We start from the raw sequence: 24467 nt of genomic DNA, 5'->3' as shown, positions 1-24467 counted from the left end.
GTGAATAAGGAAGGCATTAAAGGTTGGAAAAGGAATAGGAAGGGGTACATGAATCAACTTTGGGCAGCCATAGGCTGAAGTTAGTCAGATTATCAGCTCAAAAAAGCCATCAGACTGTATAAATGAGCTAAATTCAGCATAACAGACAGAAATAAATACAGACAGATGAGGTGCAATTAAGGCCCACTGTTAGAGAACAGAAGAGACAAACAAGAAGGCTCTACCCCAGCTAGCTTATCTAATGTTATTCCAACCAATGTACATCAGACTTCAAAACCACCTTTTTAACTCTAACCAATACATTAGAAGTAAGTTACAGATTCCAAAGAGAAAGGAAATAACTGAATTTGTCAGTACATCACTGAAAAAGAAAGCAGTTACTGCATTTGTAACTGAGGATAAGTTACATAAGTTAGGACACTTTATTTTACACTCACCTTGATCCATTGTAGGAAATAGATTTTACCTGCCCACACTGTCTAAGCAGTGACTGCAACTGCTTATGGTAGATATATCCATAGGAAGGAATGTTCTTCAGCTGTTAAGATAAAGAAGCTAAATTTGGATACATTCAATTGCTTTAATGCATTTTCAAGTTCACCCAAATAGCCAGCTTTCTCCTTAACTTGAGCGGCAATAATTATGTACAATCTGAACTGCAACAAATTCTAAAAGTGCTGGATACTATAGTACATTCAAGAATCTCAAAAGACAATAAAAAGCACCGTTTTGCTGCTAATAATGCCCTACTCCTTCAAATCAGAAGATAAACTATAAATTAGGCAATTTAATTTTTAATTATATATATTAATCTGCTATTTGTTCCAAAAAGCTGTCCAGTGTCTCTTGATTTTGCTTGTAACAGAAGAACACTGGAGTGCTATGATTCTTTTTCCACAACTGGGAACTATATCCCGTACAATGTGCATAGCCTGGGAAACTGAAGGACCTACAGCTCCTGATATCCTGGCAGAATTATCACATACTCAATTACTGAGCTATGGTGGGACAGCTTGCACAACTGGAAAGCTCTCTCACATGGATACACACCTCTTAGGGATGACAGAGCCATCTCCTGGTCTTCCTTGTGTAGAGGAGTGACTCCAGTGTAAGCTTTCACAACTATTAACGTGCAACTGAAGTCACATGTCCATTTCACTAACTTGTTCTTAATAATATCTTATAGGAGATCTTGATTTAATACAGAATTGTGAACTCCTAATTAGCAAGTTCCAACTTTGAGACTTTGAACTGTTTTTCAGAGCCTATGCAACTGTCTATCCTTTTCTTTGGCTCTTACAACTTTAGACAGGAGAAAACAGATTGTTTTTTCACAATGTTCCTGTGCCTCGAAGTTACCGCAATGATACCAGTTGCTGGTCAAAACCATGGTCTAGGTTAGACTGCGGAAACTGCCTCAAGGAAAGATAATTTAGAGACCAGACAGTGGGAGGTTTAATTGTCTTTCAGATCTTCAGCACACCATGAGGAGTAGCATATGGCTGTAAGAATCTCTCCAAGTGAGAGCTTGAGGAACTTGCAGCATTTGTGCCCAAGATGATCATTTACACTGATGACAACACAGCAGCTACTACTTCTTTCAAGGTAACAAGCAGTTGATGTATGAGCAGATCAAGAGTTAAATACATTTAAAGTAGCTCTTTAAATCTACCAATTTAATATTAATTAATGCTGCTGTGGCAAGACTAGTCTTTATTCCACAAGATTGAGTCTAGTGTGATATTTTGCTTCAATATCTTTCAGTAGTATGGAGCACAGAAAAATTCCTCATCAACAAGATTTTCTGACTCTCTCTCCTTTTTATCTATTTTGTCTTGCGCCAGTGAAGTCTATTCTTTGAGGCTCATTAGTAGATTTGGTTTCTTTAAGCACAAGTCATGGCTGTTTTACAGTTTATGCCTAGTTCTGATACACCAAACATTTACTTAGTTCAGACTGCACAATTTTGCAAAATCAACGCAGCCATTTTAAACTTGCACACATGCAATCAGCTGAAAGGCGATTTTACAAGATAAAAAACACAGCACCAACACCTGAGTAACCTTAAAGCAACAAGCACGTATGCCATGCACTAACAAGCAGGAGATTACAGAAAAATTAACACTACATTAACTGAAGTATTCAGTAAAAAGTACCCTTGATAGTCCTGTTCTATTTTGCCAAGTATTCTTTTAGTTTGATGAAAGTTGTTCATCTGTGCAAGACTAGCAATCAAATGCACAGAGGCAGTTCTCAGGAATTCTTCTAAAATTGCCCACCTACACAATGTTTATTATATTGAAAGAAAGGAAAGTGGGACAGACTTCACCAAGCGAGGATCAGAGCAGGTAATTATTTCTGTCCTCACCCAAGTCAGAACAGAACTTGAAAATACCACCCAAACACTTCATATTTCTGCTCCTTGGTTCTTAATTAAGTCATTCACCTTCTTTAACATACCATGACAGTGGTTTTTGGATCCTTGCCGGCAAGTTCTTTCATGGCAATTTCTTCATGACATTTTGCAAAACTACAGTAGTTTGGATAGAAAGCACCAGCTATTACCACCTGAAATCAAGAAAATATTTTGTGAAACACAGCAGATTATATTCAGTTTCTTGAAATGAGATACACTGGAACAACAGATCTTCATATGAATATTTTTTCCTGTCTCTGTTCAGGAATTACCAGAACTGGAGACTAAACCCAAATTCACACTAATTTTTAAAAACATGTTTTTGTGAAAATAGTTCAATTTCTGGAACAACTCTACAACATTTTAATGCTTCTGTATACAGACTTGCTCTATTCTATTGGTTGAAAACTGTAACTGTTAGTTCTGATTTCAAGAGTCTGAATTTAAATAAATTTAAGCAAAATAGCTACAGGTAAATTGTTCCGTTTTCAGGCTGTATCTTAAAATGTTTAACAGTTCCATTCCCAGAAGGTCACTGCCTACACATTTAAACCAACTGCCAGTGAAATGATAAATAGGTCTGTGAAAATAAAATCACTGCTAACCAGTCCAAATAAGACAAGTAATTTAACTGGAAATTAGACAAAGTTAAAATAGCTGAAAAACATAAAAGTCCCTGCACCCCCTCCCCACTAAATGACCAAGCCAGTGTTCAAATAAAACTCCTCAAACAAGGGATAATATAATTTGCAATTAACTAGTATTAGCCTTCTACATTGCCAACACACTGCCAAAAAATTCGCTTTTCTCCTACCCAAAACTGCAGCATCCACAGAGAATTTTGGAAAATGAGTGTCATACCGGTTCATCAATTTATGAATTGAAAATTCAGCTGTAATTTTTGTAAATAGCATCTTATTCTGACAGGAAAGCATTACCTGCAAGATGAAACGTTGTTTGCACACATATTCCTGGTCCACAGCAGATGGCTGAGCTTTAACATGCATGTTAAATGCACTGACTCTTCTTTTCAAGTTGTGAAATAACTCTTCCACCTGAAATTTTATCTCTAAATTACATTTAAAATGGATCAAACCCAGCCACAAACTGAAATAAAATCTGTTAGTTAAAGCCTGAAATAATTCGGCAAAATCCCTTCCCTTCTCAGGTGATTGGTAAGCATTTCACCAATACACTGCTCAGCACCTCTATGTTGGAAAATAATTTCAGTCCTGTGACTCAAGAAGTGTTCCCAAAATCTCCTTATAAAGAACAACTCTGTAGTCACAAAGGGTATCATCCATATATGATACAGAACAAAATTAGGAAAAGAACTGAAATAACCTTTTACAAGATGATACTCTCTATTTAAATCATTTTAGGTATGTAAATTAGGAGGTAAGAATCCTTTTAACAACCTGGAATTGTGCACCCAACTGCAGCAGTGAGCATGCTGTACCCTCAGTATAGCAGACAACTCTGATTACTGTGAGGGAGATGAAACTTATGCCCTCCAGCAGAACATATTAAGCTTTCCATCTTCAGCATTTCCAAGAAGCTCCCACAAGCAACCACTGGTCCTCTGACCACACACTGAATGCCTTCGCTCTTCCAAATGATTCTGGAGCAAATGGACAAAGCACTGTCCAAACAACTTTTCTGTAGCTACATTTCCCTTTCCTTTCTGCTGCTGGCAGTTTCAGCACAGTATCAGAACAACCATTTCCAGAAAGGAACCCCTGTGACTGACTCAGTCCTGCAAACTCACTTCCACACAAGGGATCATGAAATTAGGATCTTTATGGGGAGCAAATAAAAGCACCCAAATCTTACTAAGTGTTAAGTGAAGGTGACCATTCTAAACTCCTTATATATTATGTCATGCATAATCTCTTCCAGCATTATCTGAAACTGAGCCAAAGAGGCTGCCATGTGAGATTGATCCCTCCACTGTCCAGTTTTAAAAATTTGCTTTTTTCTTTTTCTTTTCTGTTGTTAGCAAATACCCAAGTCATAAAACTACTGTTATTTCTTACCCAGATAGTTACTATCAAATTCTATTTCATTTCCTGTGCTTTTTGAAACACAGGCCCCACATTGCACATGCCAAAGGTATGAACTGAAATAGTGGCCAAGGCCATTCTGCTAAACTATTACTCAAGAATTTGACTTATTTTCCCCTCAATATATCAAATTAAGCTTGAAGCCTGTTGGGATGCTGAGTTTTCATTAAGTGCTGCAGTAATGTTAGCAGCAAAGCCCCAAAAATCCTCAAGTTCAGGCCTCACTATGTAACTGTATCTGCTTAGAGTCATCCCAAGCAGAAGACAGAAGTTACGTAACAACAGACAGCAGTCACACCACAACCAGTCATCTGAGGAACCTACAAAACTAGGAAATAATACTGCAGATATCTTAAAAATATTAAAAATATGTTAAACAGTTAATAATTTAACTACTTTGTTTATCCTAACAAAAGGAAAACTCCTTTCATCTAAATTCATGCTTCATTTTAAGAAAATACATACCTGTATGTATCGACAGATACATAACACAGTAGGTTTACCCAAGATCTTAACAGTTACAGAAAATAAGAAAAGTTAAGTCCCTCTGCTTATAAAAACAACTATCTATTTAATCTTACCTCTTTGATCTTGTTTATATGAACACAATTAGAACGACCCCACTCAAGCTCTTCCTGAAAAAGAAAGTTAGATTTTTTTTCTTCTACTGCTAGTAAACTTCAGGAAAAATTTCTTCACTGAAAACATTGTAACCAACTGCCCAGAGAAGTGGTGGAGTCATCATCCATGGATTTGATCAAAAAGTGCAAGGGTGTGGCACTTGGGGATGTGGTTTAGTCCTGGACACTGAAGTGCTGGGTTAATGGCTGCACTTGAGGATCTTGAGAGGTCTTTGAAAAGCAGTATTTTCAGCGAAGAAATTTTTCCTAATTCCAACTTAAACCTCTCCTGGTGCAACTTGAGGCCATTTTCCCTGCTTCTATCACTTGGGAGAAGGGGCCAACCCCCAACTCAACATAACCTCTTTTCAGACAGCTGCAGAGCAATGAGGTCTCCCCTGAGCCACCTTTCCTCCAGACTGAAAACTCCCAGTTCACTCAGCTGCTCCTTACCCTGGAGGCTTCTGCTCCAGGCCCTTCACCAGCTCCACTGTCCTTCTCTGAACACGTTCCAGCACCTCACCTCAACGTCTTCAAGTATTTTCTACACAGTACTCAAGATGTGGCCTCACCAGTGCCAAATAGAGGAGGGAAAAAAACCCCACTGCCCTGGTCCTGCTGGCCACATTAGTGCTGACAGAAGCCAGGATGCCATGGACTTCTTGGCAATCTGGGAACACTTACAAAAAACTCAGAACAACTTCTGAATGCACATTTTTATCAGACAGATTCTGGCCATCCTGGCTACTTGTAACTCAGGGTATGGTCTGCATGGGTGATCATAAACCATACTACACTCTGAAAGAACAGGGGAAATAAAACAGGTTTTATCTTGTACAGACAAAAGAAGAACTGGAGGCATCTACTGGTTTTTGTGACTGATGCACTTTAACATCTTCCATCTTTCAGGGGTTTCTGAGAGGGCAGAAATCTGTGTGTTTAAAAAACAGAGATACTTATGCGCAATAAAAGTATTTCTTGCAACTACAGCTCAATTTCCCTTTTTAGGTTGGATTTCAAACCCTCTGGCCACTGTTGATTCATCTGTGAAAGTGAATAACACAAGGGATTGTCTTCAAATAACTCTGCACTGGATTCAAACGCTCATTTTCTCTCACAGCTTATTTATATATGAAAGGCATAATTATTATAAATAAACACCGCTAGGAAAAGCTCCTAATTTTTCAAATTCAGTATGAAAATAAAATACTCCAGCATTTAACTTTGAATAGAGAAGAAGAAAGAAAGTTTAACTAACCATGGAATTTCTCAGCTTCCCTTTTTCTTTACAGGCCTGCCAAGCCTAAGAAAAAAAGGTGTAGTATTCAGACACAAAATGTAGTGCTTTAGTAATAATTATTACAAATATTAATGCTAAATAAATTTCTTTAAAACTCTAATTTTTTTTTGTTTCATATCAACACTGAAAGTAATTTTTTTTAACAACAAGCTCTCCACCTGGCTTTATAAGAGGAAATGGATGGAATGTTAAAGCACACACAAACATCCACAGATTATTAGAACGATTTGGACGTTTTAATTTGATGCTGTAATAAAGCAGATTACTTTCAAAACCCTATTTTTTTTTTCTTCTTGCTTTGGGACAAAAGGAAGTGAACTGACTGATTCAGGTAAGTTCTGATGCAAATGTCTCCCAGAAAACAGGGCTGGAAGAGAAATTAAAATACCCAGTATATTAATGGAAATAACTTCATTATTAGGCAGCTTATGACAGATGCTTGCAGAATCCATTTCTATTTGACACCAAGTCACCTCATAATACAATATTCCAGCTTACTGGGGACACTGACTTACAAGCAAGGTTGAACAGCCAGATCTGCTATTTCCCTACCTTGACAGAAAAGAAGAAATCTAATCTGAACCAAGGAGTTTGGAAACAAACTTTCCTGAACTTACTTGCTCTTTTCTGATACTCAGTCATTCAAAACAAAGCTTTCACACCACTCACACAGAGATGCTTCACTGGAAGCTCTGTCTGAAGGTTTGTGTTTGTCCTTCAGGACAACATACTGGTTTACAGAAATAGCATCTTCAGATGAACAGGTGATGGCTATTAGGTGACACAAGGGAAATATACAAGAGGATAAGGGGAATTCAGAAAACATCATTTTTGAGCCTCAGAATTAGTGGATACATGTGTCATACATGTCCATGTGTGCTTCACAAAATTCTGACAGCAGAGCAGAAAAAAAACAAGTCAGTTTTGACTGAAGGGCAACATATTTTTAAAAAACTGAATACATTAAATCAGCAGCTGAAGATTTCAGACTCTCCAGAACATTACGGAACACACCAGAGCATGCATAATATAAATTGCTGGAATTTGAACAGCAAGTTCCTCTAGCAGAAGCCTTAGTTGTGTCATACCAGCTCTGCCTCTAGCTGGGGGAACTGACCCCTGTCCATGGTACTGAGCCACCAAACAGACAAGAGTACCAAAAAATGGCATTTGCACAAAAACATCAGAAAGCCAAAGCTATGAAGTCTGGAGAAAGGTCACCAAACTCATTCTTTACTAGAATTTCCCAGTCCAAATTGTCCTTGGTTAAAAACTATCTACAAACATCGCCACATCTCTGGCATTTTATTTTTGGCTATTAGAGGTAACTGGAACTTTACACAGTTGAACAAAGACTGCAAAAAAAGATCAGTATGTAGCCATCAGTAATGTGAAGTTTTTACCAACTGCAAAACAAAAATGATGTACTGATCCTATAAAGGTGAGAATCTCAGCCCTGGTCCATCAGATTTCACTCTGATTTAAGGTGGAACAAACGACTTACCCTAAATGCATTCAGGATTGCAATACAGTCACTCCTACTGCTCCCAGCAAAAACCATTTTTTTCCTGTCAATACAAAAACTATTAGCAACAGTATTTTTTTCAAATCCTGCATGTATTATGCAGCTCAGTAACACCCTCCATGTTTTTAATATACATGATCAATACACTTACTGTAATTACTTGCTCTTACTCACATCTCCTCGCTGAAGGAGATGCACTGTACAAGCAGGATAATAAGAAGTAATTGTCCTTGCTATTTAAAGAACCATTTTAATACACACTGCCACTTGAGAAAGGCAAAGCTGAAGAATAAGGCCTTGTGCTCAGGAGATGGTGAGTTAGCTCTGTGATTTATGTTCCCAAATAAAGAGATTCCAGTATTAGCTACCTGGAAAATCTTCTGTTTGCACTGCTTGGCATTTTAACAGAAAATTAGACTAATGACACAGAAAATTATATTGAGCGATCAACCTTGCCCTCTACTCTCAAATATAGTTAGGAAGTCATAAAACATCTGGGGCACTACCTGTATGCATCAACATGCTTTTTGAAAGGCACTGCAAAAAAATTCCGCAAAGACAGTGCTGCAGCTACAACAAAAAAAAAAAAAAATCAAAATGAAAACCTGCAAATCACCGATTTTAGAGAAATGTTCTCACATGTTCTTCTTTCAGTTACCTATAATAAGGCATTCCTCTAAGCAACCAAAGACATGCCCAAGGACTATCAGTTTTCCAAGATGCAGCTCCACTGGCAACTGTGTCAATACCATTCCTAAGAAAGTCAGCTCACCATCATGCAGATTTTCTTCTGTTTGCACACAGGTTGTAAGTGCTCCAAGCTAAAGAAATTAAAATGTACTCACTTGTAAAAGCTGTACTCACTTGTAAACGCCGACTAAGTAAACCTAAGACCAGTTTTAAAGCCAAGTACTTTTGAAACCAAAGCTACTGCATATACTGAATATAAAAGCAATCTACAAATGATGCAAATATTACTTCTTATGCACTTTGGAAAAGAGAAAAGTTTAATGCAATGAAGATTCTTCCTTATCAACTCTGCAACTGAAAATCAAAATCACCATCCTCTCCTTGTGCAAGTGAGAAGGGTATCTTCAGGCTGACTTCTATAAATCATACAGTTTAAGAGTGTGATTTATTACTTATTCATAAACAATGTCACTTATAGAGTTTAAGTTATTTTTTTTGTCTATTTCTCTGTTCTTTCTCACCATAGATGTTAGTCCTCAGAGAGTATCATTACTCCCTGCTGAAATTACAATCTTGTTTTAAAGATGCACCTACAGAAATTATGCTCAAAAGGATGTTAACCCATCAACAGACCAAGGTGTGAAAGATTCTAGACAAAGTTCATATCTGAGGTTCCAATTAAGACTACTACTACCTTAAATACAAAGAAAACCACTTTTGCAGTACATTCCTATTACCTTGATTTTAACAACTTTAAAAGGAAGCCTACCTCTTTCAGCTGAACCATTGTACGTTCAATGTCACCTACACTGGGTGGAGAAAGAGCTGTTGCCAGCAAGGCTTTTGGTTCCCCTATATCAAGCTTCTTTAATTTTAAGACTGCAGCTCCCAGTGGACAATGCTAAAGGGAAGACAAGATTATTGTTACTCTCCTCTCATGGAAAGTGTGAGAAAGTGTTTTACGTGAAAAAGTAAGTTTACAAAAAATTTAGCAAAATCTGAAATTAATTGTGAACAACTAGGGTTTTTTTCCTTTTGAGTAGATTGCTTATTTCTAATCCACATCAATTTCACTGCTATAATGTATCTCCTATAAAGAAGCTATGTGGAATGATCTTTGTCAATCAGTTATCAAGTTGAATTCTAGTCATTGCTACTAGTTATTAGTAACTATTCCAATCCTCTTCAGAGAAAGTAAAGCAAAGCTTCTCTGCTATGACTAAATGCATTAAAGAAAACCTAATCCTAAACCCAAAAGCCTTACCAGCATCTCAGGTTCTGACTTCTCTGGAATACAGTCTGCCCAGAAGTCTTTGCGGATGAGCCTGTAACAATAGCCTTTGGAAATACGGCCAGCACGACCTTCACATAAAAGAACAGATCACCAATTTGTAAAGCGCACAACTTTTTTTCCAAACCCATCCATCTACAAACCCTCTGGGCAGCTGAGCAGTACATGACAGCTGATGCTGCAGGCTGAGCAGTGTTCTGCTCTCTCACAGCAGACAGGCCCAGCAGACACATAAGGGTAGGACAAAAAAATTTTGCTTTCACAGGAGCAGTAACTAACAAAAGAATTGCATAAGTATTTCACTCAAATACCTCTTTCACATAACTGCCCTCAAATCAACAGCCATTTTTCTCAGTTGAACAGGCATTTCCTATTTGACTCTATAGCTAGAAAACAACCTTCAATATAAACAACTTTAAAGACACAATGACAAACAGCAAAACATTTTTATGATCTACTATTTACAGGAAACACAATGTTACATAAGTCTGTCTTCACAAATCCAAACACCATTCCCTTCAACCAGCTAAAGGGTACTCCTCTCTGTGGGATACTCCACTAGAGAATCAGGCCACATTTAAAAGTCACATGCACAAAAGGCCTAAGTCTTTTACACAAAATGCTACTTCTGCTGGTTGTACATTGGCTGGTTGTTGTGACCTATGCTGACCCTGAACCAAATGGAAATAAATTTGTATATTGGGGTTCAGGGGTTCACAGTGAGGTCCTGAAAAGGGGTGGCTATAGTGGTGGCTTCTGTGAGAAGCTGCTGGAACTTCCCCCATATCTGACAGTGCAAGAGTGCAAGGAAGAAGCAGCAGGAGAGAGAATGTGTGATGAACTGACCACAACCCCCATTTTCCATCCCCATTACCACTAGGGAGGGGAAGGTAGAGAAACTGGGAGTGAGTCCAAGCCTGGGAAGGAGTGGGGGGAAGCTGTTTGAGATTTGGCTTTATTTGTCATAACCCAAGACTGATTTCTTTGATAATAAAATTAAGCTAACTTCCCCAAGTTGAGTCTGTTTTGCCTGTGATGGCAATTGCTAAGTGATCTCCCTGTCTTCTTCTCAAACCCTGAGTTTTTCTTCTCATCCAGCTGAGAGGGAAGTGATAGAGCAGCTTTGGTGGGCGCCTGGCACCCAGCTGTAATTGTAAAGACCACATAATACTTTAAAATTACAGTGTTTTTAGATCTGAAGATGTCACTGTTGTTGATTTCTTTGGTACTATTTTTGACAGAAACTAAAATGATTTTGATATTTAAGAGAATTGTCTTACGAGAAGAGCCAATAGGGAATCTTATTTATCCTTGTGCTATGAACACTGGTGTAAACTAGAAACACTGCTGAGGATATTTCAACTCATTAACAAATACACATGGAAGTTTCTTTTACTGCTGAAACTCACTAGAAGTACCTATCTTCCCTTTTTAAAAGTGGCCCATGACAAAAAAAAAAATTCCTATTACAAAACAAAGAATCCGTGGTCTGTGAATTTTATTATTTTTAGTAAGACACAAAACACTCTTCTGCAAATATACTCAAGCAAAATAACCCATTCACGCATACTTATTTAATCTCATTTTTATACCCTGACTTAAGACTTAAGTCTTATGCAAAGACTTATCAAGTACTAATGGCCAAAATAATCTGTTCTTTTCACTACTAATACAAGAAAAAGCAAAAAAGAATTGTTCATGAAGGTCAGCTTCCAAAATTCTTTTGTGTTACCTACCTACTGTCATCTTACCTTTTCTTTGACTACAGTTTGTCTTAGATGCCCAGCAAAGCAACAAATTTTGGTAATTAGTTTTCTTATCGCAGAACAAAATTTTAGTTAAGCAGAAATCTATCACTGCAAGTAAGAAAAAAAAAATCCTTATGGCAGTGGAAAAGAAATACACAAGAATAATCTGTTTTATCAGAAAAGTAAACTCTGAATAACTTAAATAGCAATAAAAAGAACATCAGATTTATAAATAACCAGACCCAGGATATTCTGAATACTAACCAAACTGTTAACAGATTTCACTATAAATATAATAAATCATTGTAAATGAGAATCATTAAAAGGCAATCATTTCTGCATTTAGAAACTGTGCCTCAAAACATCATTTGCTTAAACTGATGCAATTCTTTCAAAACATAGTCAGAATATGATTAAAAATCTTAACTTGTGACATGAGGTCTGGCTCTGTGTGTTACTGTATTTAAAATTACCCCTTAGTAAATGTTTAAACCAACCTCCCACTCAGTAGTTCTATTTGTTTATATATTCAGATTTCTCTGTTGTGAAAGAAAGAATTCAACATTCCAAAAGCAGTGCTTTGAACAGTGACATATCCTGGAGACCAAACCTAGCACAAGTATGGAAAAGTATCACAAGCACAGTGTATATGGAATTGCAAGATCCAGACAACTTACCGTATTTAACATCAGGAACTGTTACAGAGCTCTCAGCTACGTTGGTAGCTAGAATAACCTGAGTTTTGAAGCAAAAAATGAGCAATGAATGCATAAACAAAAAATTACTCGCATTAATGTTTCTACGTGAAAAATCCTACTTGGTATGAAGAAATACAAATGTAATGGCAACACAGCATCTCTGCTCTGCATAGTAAAAAAAGCAGTACCACACAGGGACGACACAAAACCCCTTGTATTTTCTTGTTCTGAGCTCAAAAAACCAAAATGTAGTATAGCATTAGGACGGTATAGAGAAGAATGGAAATCTTTCCTTGTACCTTTGCCATAAAGAAACATCATGCTATTAGCAGCAATACTCTCTTAATAATAGCAGATGAAAAAAACCAAGGCAGCAGCCAAAATGTGGGGCACAAAGTGGGCCAGAGCCTCCCATACTGGGGGACTCCTTTGCTATTCAGTGCCACCAGCAGCACACCCCTGTCGTGCAGGTGCAAGAATCAACAGGCACAAACCATTCTGAAGGACAAGACCAGCAGCAGGTAACAGTTTAAGGGTAACTTCCCTAAGATTAACGCAGTTAAAATGGTTTGAGTTACAATAGCTACTATTACTTAAATACATTATTATTTGCTATTACTACTTAAGCAAAAGGTTTCACATACTTTAAAAAAGTAATGATTTAAAAATATTTACTTTTCTGTAGCCAGGAACTGTTGCTGAAAATACTTTACTTTGTTCCTCCAGTGTTGCACCCGCATGAAGTGGGTACACTTGCCACCTAAAGAAAATACATTAGTGAAATATTTACTGAAACAAGAATACGAAAGTTGATTACACTTCTGTGCTAAACCCTATCATGCACTTAAAACTCATACAGCTGGAAGACTCATATTCAGGTTTAATTGAATTGAAACAAGTGTGGTCTAACTTACCTTCTATATTTATCTGAGAGGCATGAGTGCATGTATCTTATTTCACCTAAACCTAGGGAAAAAGTAATCATGAGTTTATTTTTCAATTTAGTCATCAGGAACAATTCAAAAATATGTATTTCAATTATTAATTGCCTGTTATTATCACCTCTTTTTCACCATATAATAAAATGGTAGAAGAATTAAACAGCAAATGTAATAGTAAGTCTCTGAAAACCAGTGAGTCAATTTTTGAAGACCCATTTGGCATTAATTTTACACTTAATAAAGATAAAAAGGCCATTTGACAACATCCCATTATTAGCCCTCGTTTCAGTTTCTTACAATGCTCACTACATCTGAATATCTGTCTGCTTTAGGCTAAAATTGGGTATTTCAGCCAAACAAGTTCTTTCAAAAAAACAGGGCCAAAAAAATAGCTTTTTCTGTCTTAGCCATCTAACCTTTGGCTATTCCAGTGCCCATTTTCTGCGGGATGCATTTCACATCTGCCAGGAGAAATCTTACGACTGAGGGATTTTTTCTACCTTCCTGAATATCTCCACAGACACAAATCTTCCTGAAGAAGATCAGTTTATTTCTTACTGAGACTTCAATTCCAAAAGCCCCATTTTCAAAAATCCAGCCAACACTGGACTTCCCTGGAGGTTGTTTTTACAATTAAAAACAACTAAAAGAAGTTTGATTCCTGTTTGGCAGAGCGCACTCTGCATCATCACCATTAACAGTAATTATTAATCAGTCTAGTAATTACTGACTAGACATGGCAGGCAGTACATGCTGACCAGTTTTAGAAATGACAAGAGTTGATTGACCGTGACACCCACAGAACACAAGGATCCCACCAGGACACAAAGGTCTCAGAATGAAATGGGAAACCTGCTTTGGCAAATACAGAAGGACAATAAGGAGAGCAGGGCATGGAGAAGTGCAAAATACAGAACAGAGAAAAAATGAGATCAACACGAGTAGAAGAGATAAAATTAGATCACTTGGAACATATTCATGCATGTTAAGAAAATTACAGTTTAACATGGCACGTTTTATTACCTGTTCCCTACAGAGAGACAAGTTCTGGAACCAAAGGAGAACTGAATACTGAAAAACACTTATCTATAAAGTATTGGACTTGGAAGCAGTACCAAAAAAATTAAGCAGTGAACAAGACAGGCAATTACAATTACAAGGGAAAACATGGCATCCTACTTGAGACAGCTGTAGCTCCTTTTGGAATCAGATTCTGCCCCATCACCAAGTTCCACAACAACAGTGGGCAAAAATCACTGAACAGCATCCTCAGCACAGCACTGCTCTTGCTGCTGCTGCTGCTGCACACTCAACTTGACAAGTCAGTGGGAGTGTTATTTTTCATGTTCAAAATGCTATGTAATTGCTAGCACTCAAAAAATCCAAGCATCTCAAATCAACATCCTAAATGTGGATGTTAAATGTGTAAAAATAACCCAGAGCTCTGAATCAGCTGCCGTCTTGTAAACTGAGGGCTCGCCTCCCCTTTTCTCCAGTTCTGTATAAAAACACTTGTGAGGAAAATTTCAAGGGCTGTTTGCTAATCCTGTGTTCAGGATCAGTCTTGAGTATCTAGTTTAAAATCAGACAAGGTCAAACACTGAACAAATAAAATACAAACCTGAGTGTACCAGCTCATTCAGAAAGCATTACAACACAGGTTTCCACAAATTTACCAGACATATTTAAATAAAAGGAAACAAAACAAACCAAACCAAAAAATCAGTATATAACTTGCAGTTATAAGCCATCAGGGATAGCAGCACAGTTAAAACACACACACACACAAACAAGCAAACCCCAAACAAAATCTCAAAGTGAAAGATAAAGATTTAGGATTTGAAAGGGCTAAGGAATAATTTCAGACTGAAATGAAGCCTCAGAGGGGCTGAGGAAATCTGAAAACACACCAGGCAAACACCAATATCAGAGGCCAGAATCAACAGATATGGTCTCCCTACCTTATAAATCACAAACTGGAATGGGCCTTACATTGACACAACGAAGTAAATCCTTCTACCCATTAATTTTATAGCAAAGGTAATTCCAAGAAAGGCAGCTCTAATGCCTTTTAGCTAGTGGGGAACACTCTCCAAGGAAAGCTGCTCTCTTAAGTGTAGTGCACCTTTGAGCTGGTGCGCTGTGCTTCCAGCCCTAGCCCTGGCATGTCTATTCATAAGCTCAACACAGCAGGGAGATGACATTCCTGACCCTTTTACATAGTTGGAAAGTCTGGTAGGGACAGACTTCACTCTGTCCAAGGAACAGCTGCTCTGGACTTCAAGGTGACTCTGCACTTGAACACAACCAAATCTTTTCAAAATTTTCAAGTAATAAATATTCAGCTCATGAAGTAAATATTTGAAACCACCAGGTAACAGATTTATGATATTCAGGAAAACTACTCTGCAGGCTTGTTAAACTGCCTCTAAAATCCAGCTAATGAGTTCAAATAAGAATGGCAGTCAAAATAAAAGTCTACAATAACTTCTGTGCAAGACAACTTTGGTTTCATTCTCCACAGAAGACTACACATATAGCTAGCTTTCTGATCAATTATCACCATGTCATCATGTGTGCTTTTGAGCATGCCAACTACACCAAGCCATGTACAGGGAAAGAAAAATGTGAATTTGAGCTTTTACAACAATTTAAATGAAGACCACACTATATGCAGATAAGGAAACATCTCAAAGAACACTAGGAGGTTCATAGAATAATTAATAATTGCACTAAAAACCAAGCAACTGCATTTCTGTAGATTAACTACAGAATCAATTTTTTAAAAATACATAACATCTTAATTTCTGACTCACAGCTTTTCCAATTATTGCCAAAATTAAACAAGTTTCAAAAAAAAACCGCCCAAAGAGACCAATGAACCTATTTAAGCCTGTGTTTAATAAATCCCTGGAAGAACTGCCAGAAGAAATCTCATTAGATGACAAATAACAAAGTTATTAAGACATACTCACCTGGTAAAAACACAAGCACACTGCCACGTTCCAGTGTATCACTCAAGTTCTTTTTCTCCCTAACAAGAAAACACAGTTTCATTAGTTTTACAGTCTCAGTCTACTTCATTACTCCAAGCTATTTTATTCTGGAAGAACAAGCAGAAGTGTACACTTTTTGTAACATGCATTATTTAAGCTTCCTGAAGAAATGAAATTTCAATCATTATTTGCAACTATGCTTTCTGAAAAATGCAATATATAAACACTGAAACCAGAGCATTAGGTTTAGTTCTTTTCTTCAAAACTGTGACAAAACAGAAACATACTCATTCTGCAATGAAAATAATCAGAATCAGGTTATTTAATACACACTCAGTGTTAGACAGAAGTTGTAGAACCAACTTTATTTACATGTTCAGATACTAAACATTAATTTACAAAACACAGCAGGAAAATCTAGTTTTTACTTATTTCACATGACATTAAGGCATTAAACAGCCAGGGAAAATTAATGCCTAGTTTTTATCCTTTTTTTCCATGAAATAATGTATGTTTTAGGTTACAGTATAAAACAGTGGCTCTGGTTTCATTCTTGATATAAATAATCCTCAGCCCTGGTGTAGAGTAAAGCATGTACTTTCCATATGACATGGTTGCCTTGAATAGTCACTCATACTCCAGGGCATGAAATGCACTTTAGGAACACTGGGTACAAATCAAACAAATATGTAAAATAAAGGCAGAGATGCAAGTAAAAATTGAGTTTCCACTAATAACTATGGACTGCTGCTGTTGCTTAATTAGCTTCTCATTTCCCCAACAGCCACTGATTCCAGATCTTGAACCGCATCTTACCCACTGCTCCTCTTTTCAAACTCATCGAATGACTGAATCAGAGACACTGCCACTTGATACATTTTCTTTTCTATCGCTGGTTCCCCAAGGCTCTGAGGACGAAGCTGTTTGGAGAAGAAGATAATGAGGTTAACACAGAGTAACTGGCTAAAAGACTGCAGTTCACACATGTATTTCAATCTGTCAAGTACTTGCAATTAAAACTGATCCACGACAGAAGAAGTAACTTCATCTGATGTACTCGTTACTTTCTAAATAAACATTTTTCTTCAAGCACCCTACAATTTTTATGCTGAAGAAATGCTACTGATATTTATCTATACAAGCACCAGGCCACCTTCTATTCATTTGGAGGACAAGCTCCTTATCCTGAAGTGTCAAGTACATGGGATCAGAACCCAAGGGAACAGGATGACAAGGAGGGATTTGTGTAAGGACTGTAGAGTGCTTCTCACAGCTGCTATTACACAGATCTCTCTACCTGCCTGCACACAGATCTTTCTCCTTTAAATTGTTTTTGCATTTAATGAATCCTGTGGTTTTGGTCCCACCCTGCCAAAGAATCACTGTTCTGTTGCACTCAACAGAACCATAGTGATTCTGTCTACACTGTTTTCCAGCATTCTGTATAGGCTCAAGGTCCCGGTATTTAAGAACATAAACAATCAAGTCTTCAGAGCAAAGACAGTAAGTTAATCGCTTTTCAGTTTTGTTTGATGAACTATACCTGCTGTGAAAAAGGTCTCTAGTATTACACATTTTTCTCTCGTAGGGAAAATGGCTTTTGATCATTGCTCACCTTCCATTCTCAGAGTTTCTCCTCACTCTAGTGCAAACTTTTCCAAGTGTTTCAGAGAGCTAAATTCACAGACAACTTAAAAATCTAAACTATTAAAATTAAATTAGTAATTTTTCTACCAGTTTCCCACTGTAAAGGAGCTCATGACAATCACAAAAGCACAGCTCCTAGCACCAATCTGGAAACACTGATTTAGATCAGAATTGCTACTGCAACCTCAATACTCAGCTTGATTAGCCCATGAGAAACCTTAAAAATACTTGACTGTTTTCTTCAGAGTGATTTTTACCCCAATCTATGTGAAAAATCTAAGTAAGTTATCTCTTCTGGGCTGCTCAAACCTAAGATTTTTTGTTTTATGTTATCCCTGCTTAAGTGACTGTCAAATCTGTCTTTTCAATTTTGCTACTGATTGTACCTTTAGTATTCTTTAACAAGACAAGGCGTCCCCATCACTCCTAATAAAAGGTAACAATGTGACAAACAGCAAATCCAAACCCCAGTCAGACCTGACTGAAATAATAAAACATAATCAGAACAGCTTTTGACAGCAGCTCACTACCTTTCATCAGGACTCTTGACTCTAGTTCCATGGACATGAAGAAGTTGCCTTTGCAAGCCAAAAACGGGTTGCATTTTTGTACCTTGCTTCATTTCTTAATTTGCATTTCATACGTCTAACACTATCCAGAACAAAAGGCAAGCATTTACACAACTGGCTTCAAAATTGTCTATAGATAGAGCCTCCATGCATTTTTCATGAAATCTGTGTTTCAATAATTCCTTGGGGCTTAGAGGTTGCTGGTATGACAAAATCATGGTTCTTTTAAACATCCAGAACAATGTGTTTACCAAGCCCATTATGTCAAAACAAAGACAACTTTTTGTAAGCGTATGCTCACAAATTAAGCAGTACTCCTACAAACGACCCAGTATCTGGGCACAGATAAGCCAGTGCTACACTGAAAAATGTTTCTTCCTTCTTTCTCCCTTATTTTTATTCTTTCCAACAAACAAAGTAATTCAAGTAGAAAGCTTTATCTTTGATTCAGCTAGATGTCTGTCTAGCCACAGCAGAGGGTTTACTGCAAACAGGCATACAGAAGAAAAAATAATGACTGGCATTTTTATTCATCTTCCAAATCATAACAGCATCAATGAACTGACAAATTATTCAAGTCAAAACTACTCCTATAAATTTTATTTTCAAGCACAGTTTTAAAACATTATCATCACATGCAGAAAGGAGTGATGTAGTAAAGCCAAGAGCTCTGCAGGACTCATAGAAGAATCCTACACTTATAGAGTAAAATCCCCATTATTTTAAGATTTTTTTGAGAAGGGACAAAGATTCACACCTCACAGCCAAGAGACAATTACAAATGACTAAAATGATTTTGACTGAGATGCTTTAAGAAATTACTGAAGACTTAGGTAATGTAGTTTTACAGTTAATAATTTTAAAATCAAAAGTAAACTTAGAAAAATTCTGTTTATCTAAAGAGCAGCAACTGCATTTACTTTTAACTGTTGTGTTCCTTTATGTAAATTTTACAGGCTTTTATAGGTGAAAATAAAACATCAAGAATTAAAACCTGAAGCCTGTACCTCAGGCAGTTATCTAACTGATTTAGATTTTAGCATGATGAAACATGTGCCTCAGCCTCCATATGGCAGCATTAACTCATTAACTGTCTTAATACTCACACTCCACTTTCATTTTATTATGGATTTTACACAAACCATCTTAGACCTTTCACATTTTAATTTTTCAACTGTAACTAGTATTCAGAAAGAAGAGAAAATCTTCACAAACAGCACTATGAGGAACAAGATCAAGACCAAGAATCAGTGCTTTAGAATTCAATTTCATTCTTTTTTAATACAGATACAAAAAAAAAGGAAATCAAGAGCACTTACGTGCTTCATTTGTTGCCCTAAGTCACAAGAAACATCTTGGACAAACATATTCTCCCCATCTTGTTGAAAAAGAGAATAGCTATAGATAGGGCAACACAAGATAAAGAAGCAGATGAAAACATTAAATAAAAAACACACAGAAAATAAAAAAGTATAAAAAGGGCTAAGCACTGAAAGCAGGTCCTTTGTTCGGGATCTCTGAGGTGCAAGGTGTGCAAGTTGACATTCAGCTCCAAGTGCAGCTATGACAAATCCAACTTGACTGAAGTAAACCTAATTTCCTGGCAAACTTTTTGTTGTCATCATCAAAAATATTTTACAAAGCCCCATGTATTACATAATGTCTTCCATATTATCTGTCTGAAATGCCATACTAATGTATAAACACTGATGGCCCAACTGCTATAAGCACTGAGTTTATTTTTTTGTCTGCATTAAAACTTCAATGGTTGACAGCCTCTTATTTTACCTTGCCTGTGTTGTGGCATAACCAATGCCTGAGCTGTGTACAGCAGAAGCAATTATTTTCTTCTGGGCTTCCTATTTTATTTCGCTATTTTATTTTCTGCAGAACTGACGGATGAAAGCTAAATAATAACAGTGTGTTCCCACACTGCTACTTTGTAAGCGCATCCCCCATCTTCTTCATTGTAATAACATTCCGAAAGTGTTTTGAATTATCAAAACTGACCAATAATTACACCCACGTCCCAGTTATTTTTAGACTGGGTATCATAATACAGGACTGAGTGCATTTGTTGTACTCTGCTTTAACCTGTTTATTTTGCCTTGCACCATAACACTGAAAGAGTTCACTCAAGTAAATTCCAACACAGCTGTTTTTCAAATGTAAAACAAACTCCTATTATAAAACCAAAGAAAACAGATTAACTTATATTAACATTCATCCCTTCATAATCTGATGTCTACAGAGATACTTGCTATAATGTCAGGAGCTCTAAAAACAAAATACACAAAATACACTCTGTGCAGCTTATAAGCTAGATTGATAAAGCAAACACATCTTCAGCCAGCACCCACCCTTGTTAGGCAGCAGAGAAGCAGTTCTCCAGCACAGCTCACCAGGGATCTGAGAGTTATCTGTTATTCTAACATGTTTTCATTACTCAAAATTACAAATCTGCCATGGTGGCCTACATGGTTACAACACAAATAGGTTCAAAACTACTGCATAACATCTCTGGCACTATTGAAAAATAGGAAATAGGAAAGGAAAACAGGAAAGCCTCAGCTGATAGAGAAGCCAACTTGATAACATCAAAGTTTCAATCAAAAATACTTGTTTTCTCTCCATTTCATAGCACTTTCTGCCTTTGATACGTAACAACAACACGAACCAACTCAGGAAATATTCCCTGATTTTGTCAGCTGTAGTCAAAGAGATCTGTAAATCTATTTATGTTACTTTCTGCACACACTTTTACATTACTCATCTTGAATGCAATTATGAAACAAAATGTCTCATACTATTGAAATGTCTCTGTTTCATGAAGGAAACTAGTCTGCTCATAAGAAGACTGTTTTATCATCATCTACTAATTCTTACCAAGAACTGCAATATAAAAGTGGCTATATGTAATTTTATTACAGTTTTCAATTGACTATTCCAATTTCTTATTATGTCCAAAGAAATAAAATTATATTTACAATACCTGGAAATCAAACATGTCCTTCAAATCATCAAGATAATATTCTTCCACGGCAAAAGGTCTGCCTTCCACCTTAAATACACAGACTGGATTCAAACCATTATGAACTGGAAGTGCAAAGTAATCAGCTAATTCCTTGGAGTTGATGGAAGCAGACATCAGTATTATCTGTTAAAACAAAAGTAGAGCAAATATAAAGCATTAATTTTAACACAAATTGTCCTGCTACATGGGACTCTCCACTTCCTCTTCACGTTAAATGGTTAGGTTACATACTACAGGTATCCAACCTAAGTACATTTAAGGGAATCAAACTACATGCTTAAGATACACTAACCAGCACGAGGAGAGACACAAGCACCTGTAAGAGAATGGCTCAGGCTAGAATGCCTAGGGCAGACAACATGGTGAAAATTCAACCAAAAACACGCACTACTCTTGATAAAAACCTCACCACCTAAACCAGAAATGCTGTAAACCACAAAAGCATCCCCCTCAGAAAACAACAGGAAGGTAAATTAATGAAGTGGGCATTGTACCACTGTGAACAGATTCAAAGCACACGTAAAGGCACAAGGAACACATGGAGAGGCAGGCTAAACCATTAAGTTTTCCAACATGATCCTGAAAGGAGAAATTTAAAGGACATAATTCTACAAATATATGAAAAACTGTCCCACTACAGCACGGACTGCCTCATGGCTCAACAGACAGTGACTCACCTATGCCAGAGGAATAGGCTAAATGTCACCACCTCTGAAGGCCACCGAAACAAAATCCAATCCAAATCAGCAGTTATAGGCAAGGAATAATAAACTACCCCTTCTTCTAGACTTTTTTTAATCTTTGTAATCTGGACTCTAATCTGCATGGAATCCTTCCAAAGTGGAAAGAAGTGACAGATTCTTAACAGAGTGCCTGAAGGGTCACATAACTGAACCAAGAGTTTGATGCACTCCTAAAGCAAAAATTCAACAAGCACATATCACTAACGCAGCAGACGAACACATCAAAACAGAGAGTAATTGAAAAAGACAGTTCAAGATCAAGCAGTCCAAAACCACTTGTACAACATGGATATGTCCAAAGACCCAGGAGATGATACCAAGAACTGTTAAAGTCACTACGGAAACTGCACTGTTTGGTTTGACCCAACAGAGCCACTCTTTGTCTCAAGGTTTTCTTTCAACCCGATCCCAGCAAGACCAACCTCAGAACAATCCAGTATCTGCTCTGTGATCTAAAAATAATAATCTGCAGCAGCCATCTGCCAGAAAATCCAGCATAATATAAATTAGATAGTTCAGCAAGTAGATCTTGTCCTCAGTACATCAGAATCACTAAACTCCTGTTAATTGATGCAATGCTGAATTACCTACTACTTCTGAGGTCTGCAACTTCCAAACTAGGAAACAAACAGCCCACATGCATTTCGTACCACCAGAGTTTAAAATGTTTTGTCTCCTCTTTTAAACAGGGATCCTTGCACCCTTTTGTTCCATGAATCCAGGGAGGATGGGAGGAGAACCTTACATTTTCTAAATGAATTTGCCACATTAAAGCTTCCTTCCTTTACAGTTTTTTAGAAGAGGCTGAAAAAGGACAAAGTAGGAGACACAGGGCTTAGTATATAAATTCAAACTGAATAGCCCATTCCACTGTGCTCAAGGCCAGCGAGTGAGATCAAGAGTTCCCTCTTCTTCAACATAAAAAATTCAAAGGGACATCCCTCCACTCTCTCAAATATAGGTCTCTCTCAGGTTTGTACTATATTAGAAAACTGTCATCTGCAGAAACAACTGCAGAGAACAATATAAAAGGGGATAAAAATTTTCAGTGACAATTTCAAAAGACTGAAATGTAACTATTGAGGGAAATGAAAAATTTGTCAGGAAACTCTAACAAAAAAATGTTTTCTAATGTAAAAGATGACAGGGTCTGTAGGGATTCCTTCCATTGAAACCAACACGATAATCAGAACAAAGGGCAAACTTCTCACTAACTCAGTTTGATCAAATTATTGCTCTTCTCAGCAAGCAGAGCCAAGTGCAAAAAAAGGCTGAATAGTTTCACATTCTGTCTCTGAATTTAAAGACAAGAGTTTTCTCTGAAATCTAAATCAGCATACAAAGGGATAAAAAGTGAAAGATGTGAACTGCACAGCCATGTCCTATGTCAACTAAAAGAGCATTTTCAATGACAGCATGTTTGGAAGACCTGAAGACCAAGTTTGAATCAATGTGATGGACTTCATGTAAGAACACACAGTTCCTTCCAGTGGTAACAAAAACAGACAACCCAGACTCTATTTTGAACAGAAAAATTCACATTAAACAATTAACTGAAGCACTTCAGAGTCTCACGAAGTATCTGCTTTCCCAAGTAGCTGCACAGAAATATACTGAGTTAGCCTAACTCCATGACCTGTATTTAATTTCTAACATTTCAAGAGTTCATTACTTTGAGACCCCCAAAGACTAAACATGTCTTGCTAAATGTCTGTGAACTCTGCTTTAGTACAAAGCAGAATTGTCTAACATGCAGAGAAAAACCTCAACCATATTTTATTACTAGTTCTGCCCAGAAATTACAGTACAGCATTTCTGGTCTTTTGCCGTTTCTTCAAATATGTCATCCCACTTAAACAAAAAGGTTCAGTATTTCCAGGAGTTAATGCTACCATTTTAACCAAGGATAAGCACTGCCCTCAATACCCAAGATGTAATTCTAGTCAAATATCCATCGTGCATTTTTTAGCCTTAAGCAGGCTTTAGAAACTAATGCATTTTAACATGAGGGGAAAAAAAAAAGAAGTCTCTCAGAACACATTACAGCAGCCAGGAAAAGCATGCCCCTTAGCTCGATTACTTATGAGGAATGGCAAACTAAATAACATTTTAGTAAATAGTAATAACATAGTAATTCCTAGTAAATTCTTTAAAATATGGCCTTCATAGATAAAAGACAAGCAAAA

General features: G+C 37.1%; 1 protein-coding gene across 1 annotated transcript in view; it reads right to left on the bottom strand.

Annotated features, from left to right (window-relative positions):
* The window catches only part of TDRD9 (tudor domain containing 9), a 68876-nt gene that overhangs the window by 14869 nt on the left and 29540 nt on the right, over positions 1 to 24467 (bottom strand). The window contains exons 7-23 of the mRNA XM_066188914.1: positions 21497 to 21661; positions 17105 to 17208; positions 16268 to 16326; positions 13266 to 13317; positions 13027 to 13111; positions 12331 to 12388; positions 11657 to 11761; positions 9879 to 9976; positions 9384 to 9515; positions 8583 to 8745; positions 8431 to 8494; positions 7904 to 7967; positions 6358 to 6402; positions 5061 to 5114; positions 3355 to 3471; positions 2461 to 2568; positions 438 to 538 (exon numbers count right to left, since the gene is read on the bottom strand). Coding sequence (XP_066045011.1) covers positions 438 to 538; positions 2461 to 2568; positions 3355 to 3471; positions 5061 to 5114; positions 6358 to 6402; positions 7904 to 7967; positions 8431 to 8494; positions 8583 to 8745; positions 9384 to 9515; positions 9879 to 9976; positions 11657 to 11761; positions 12331 to 12388; positions 13027 to 13111; positions 13266 to 13317; positions 16268 to 16326; positions 17105 to 17208; positions 21497 to 21661 — 1574 coding nt within the window. The remainder of the gene's footprint in view (positions 1 to 437; positions 539 to 2460; positions 2569 to 3354; positions 3472 to 5060; positions 5115 to 6357; positions 6403 to 7903; positions 7968 to 8430; positions 8495 to 8582; positions 8746 to 9383; positions 9516 to 9878; positions 9977 to 11656; positions 11762 to 12330; positions 12389 to 13026; positions 13112 to 13265; positions 13318 to 16267; positions 16327 to 17104; positions 17209 to 21496; positions 21662 to 24467) is intronic.

This window comes from Chamaea fasciata, unplaced genomic scaffold, assembly GCF_029207755.1.
Source record: "Chamaea fasciata isolate MVZ Bird 193981 ecotype frontalis unplaced genomic scaffold, bChaFas1.0.hap1 SCAF_7, whole genome shotgun sequence".
In the NCBI taxonomy this organism is placed as follows: domain Eukaryota; kingdom Metazoa; phylum Chordata; class Aves; order Passeriformes; family Sylviidae; genus Chamaea; species Chamaea fasciata.
This window is presented reverse-complemented; position numbering and strand designations above follow the sequence as displayed.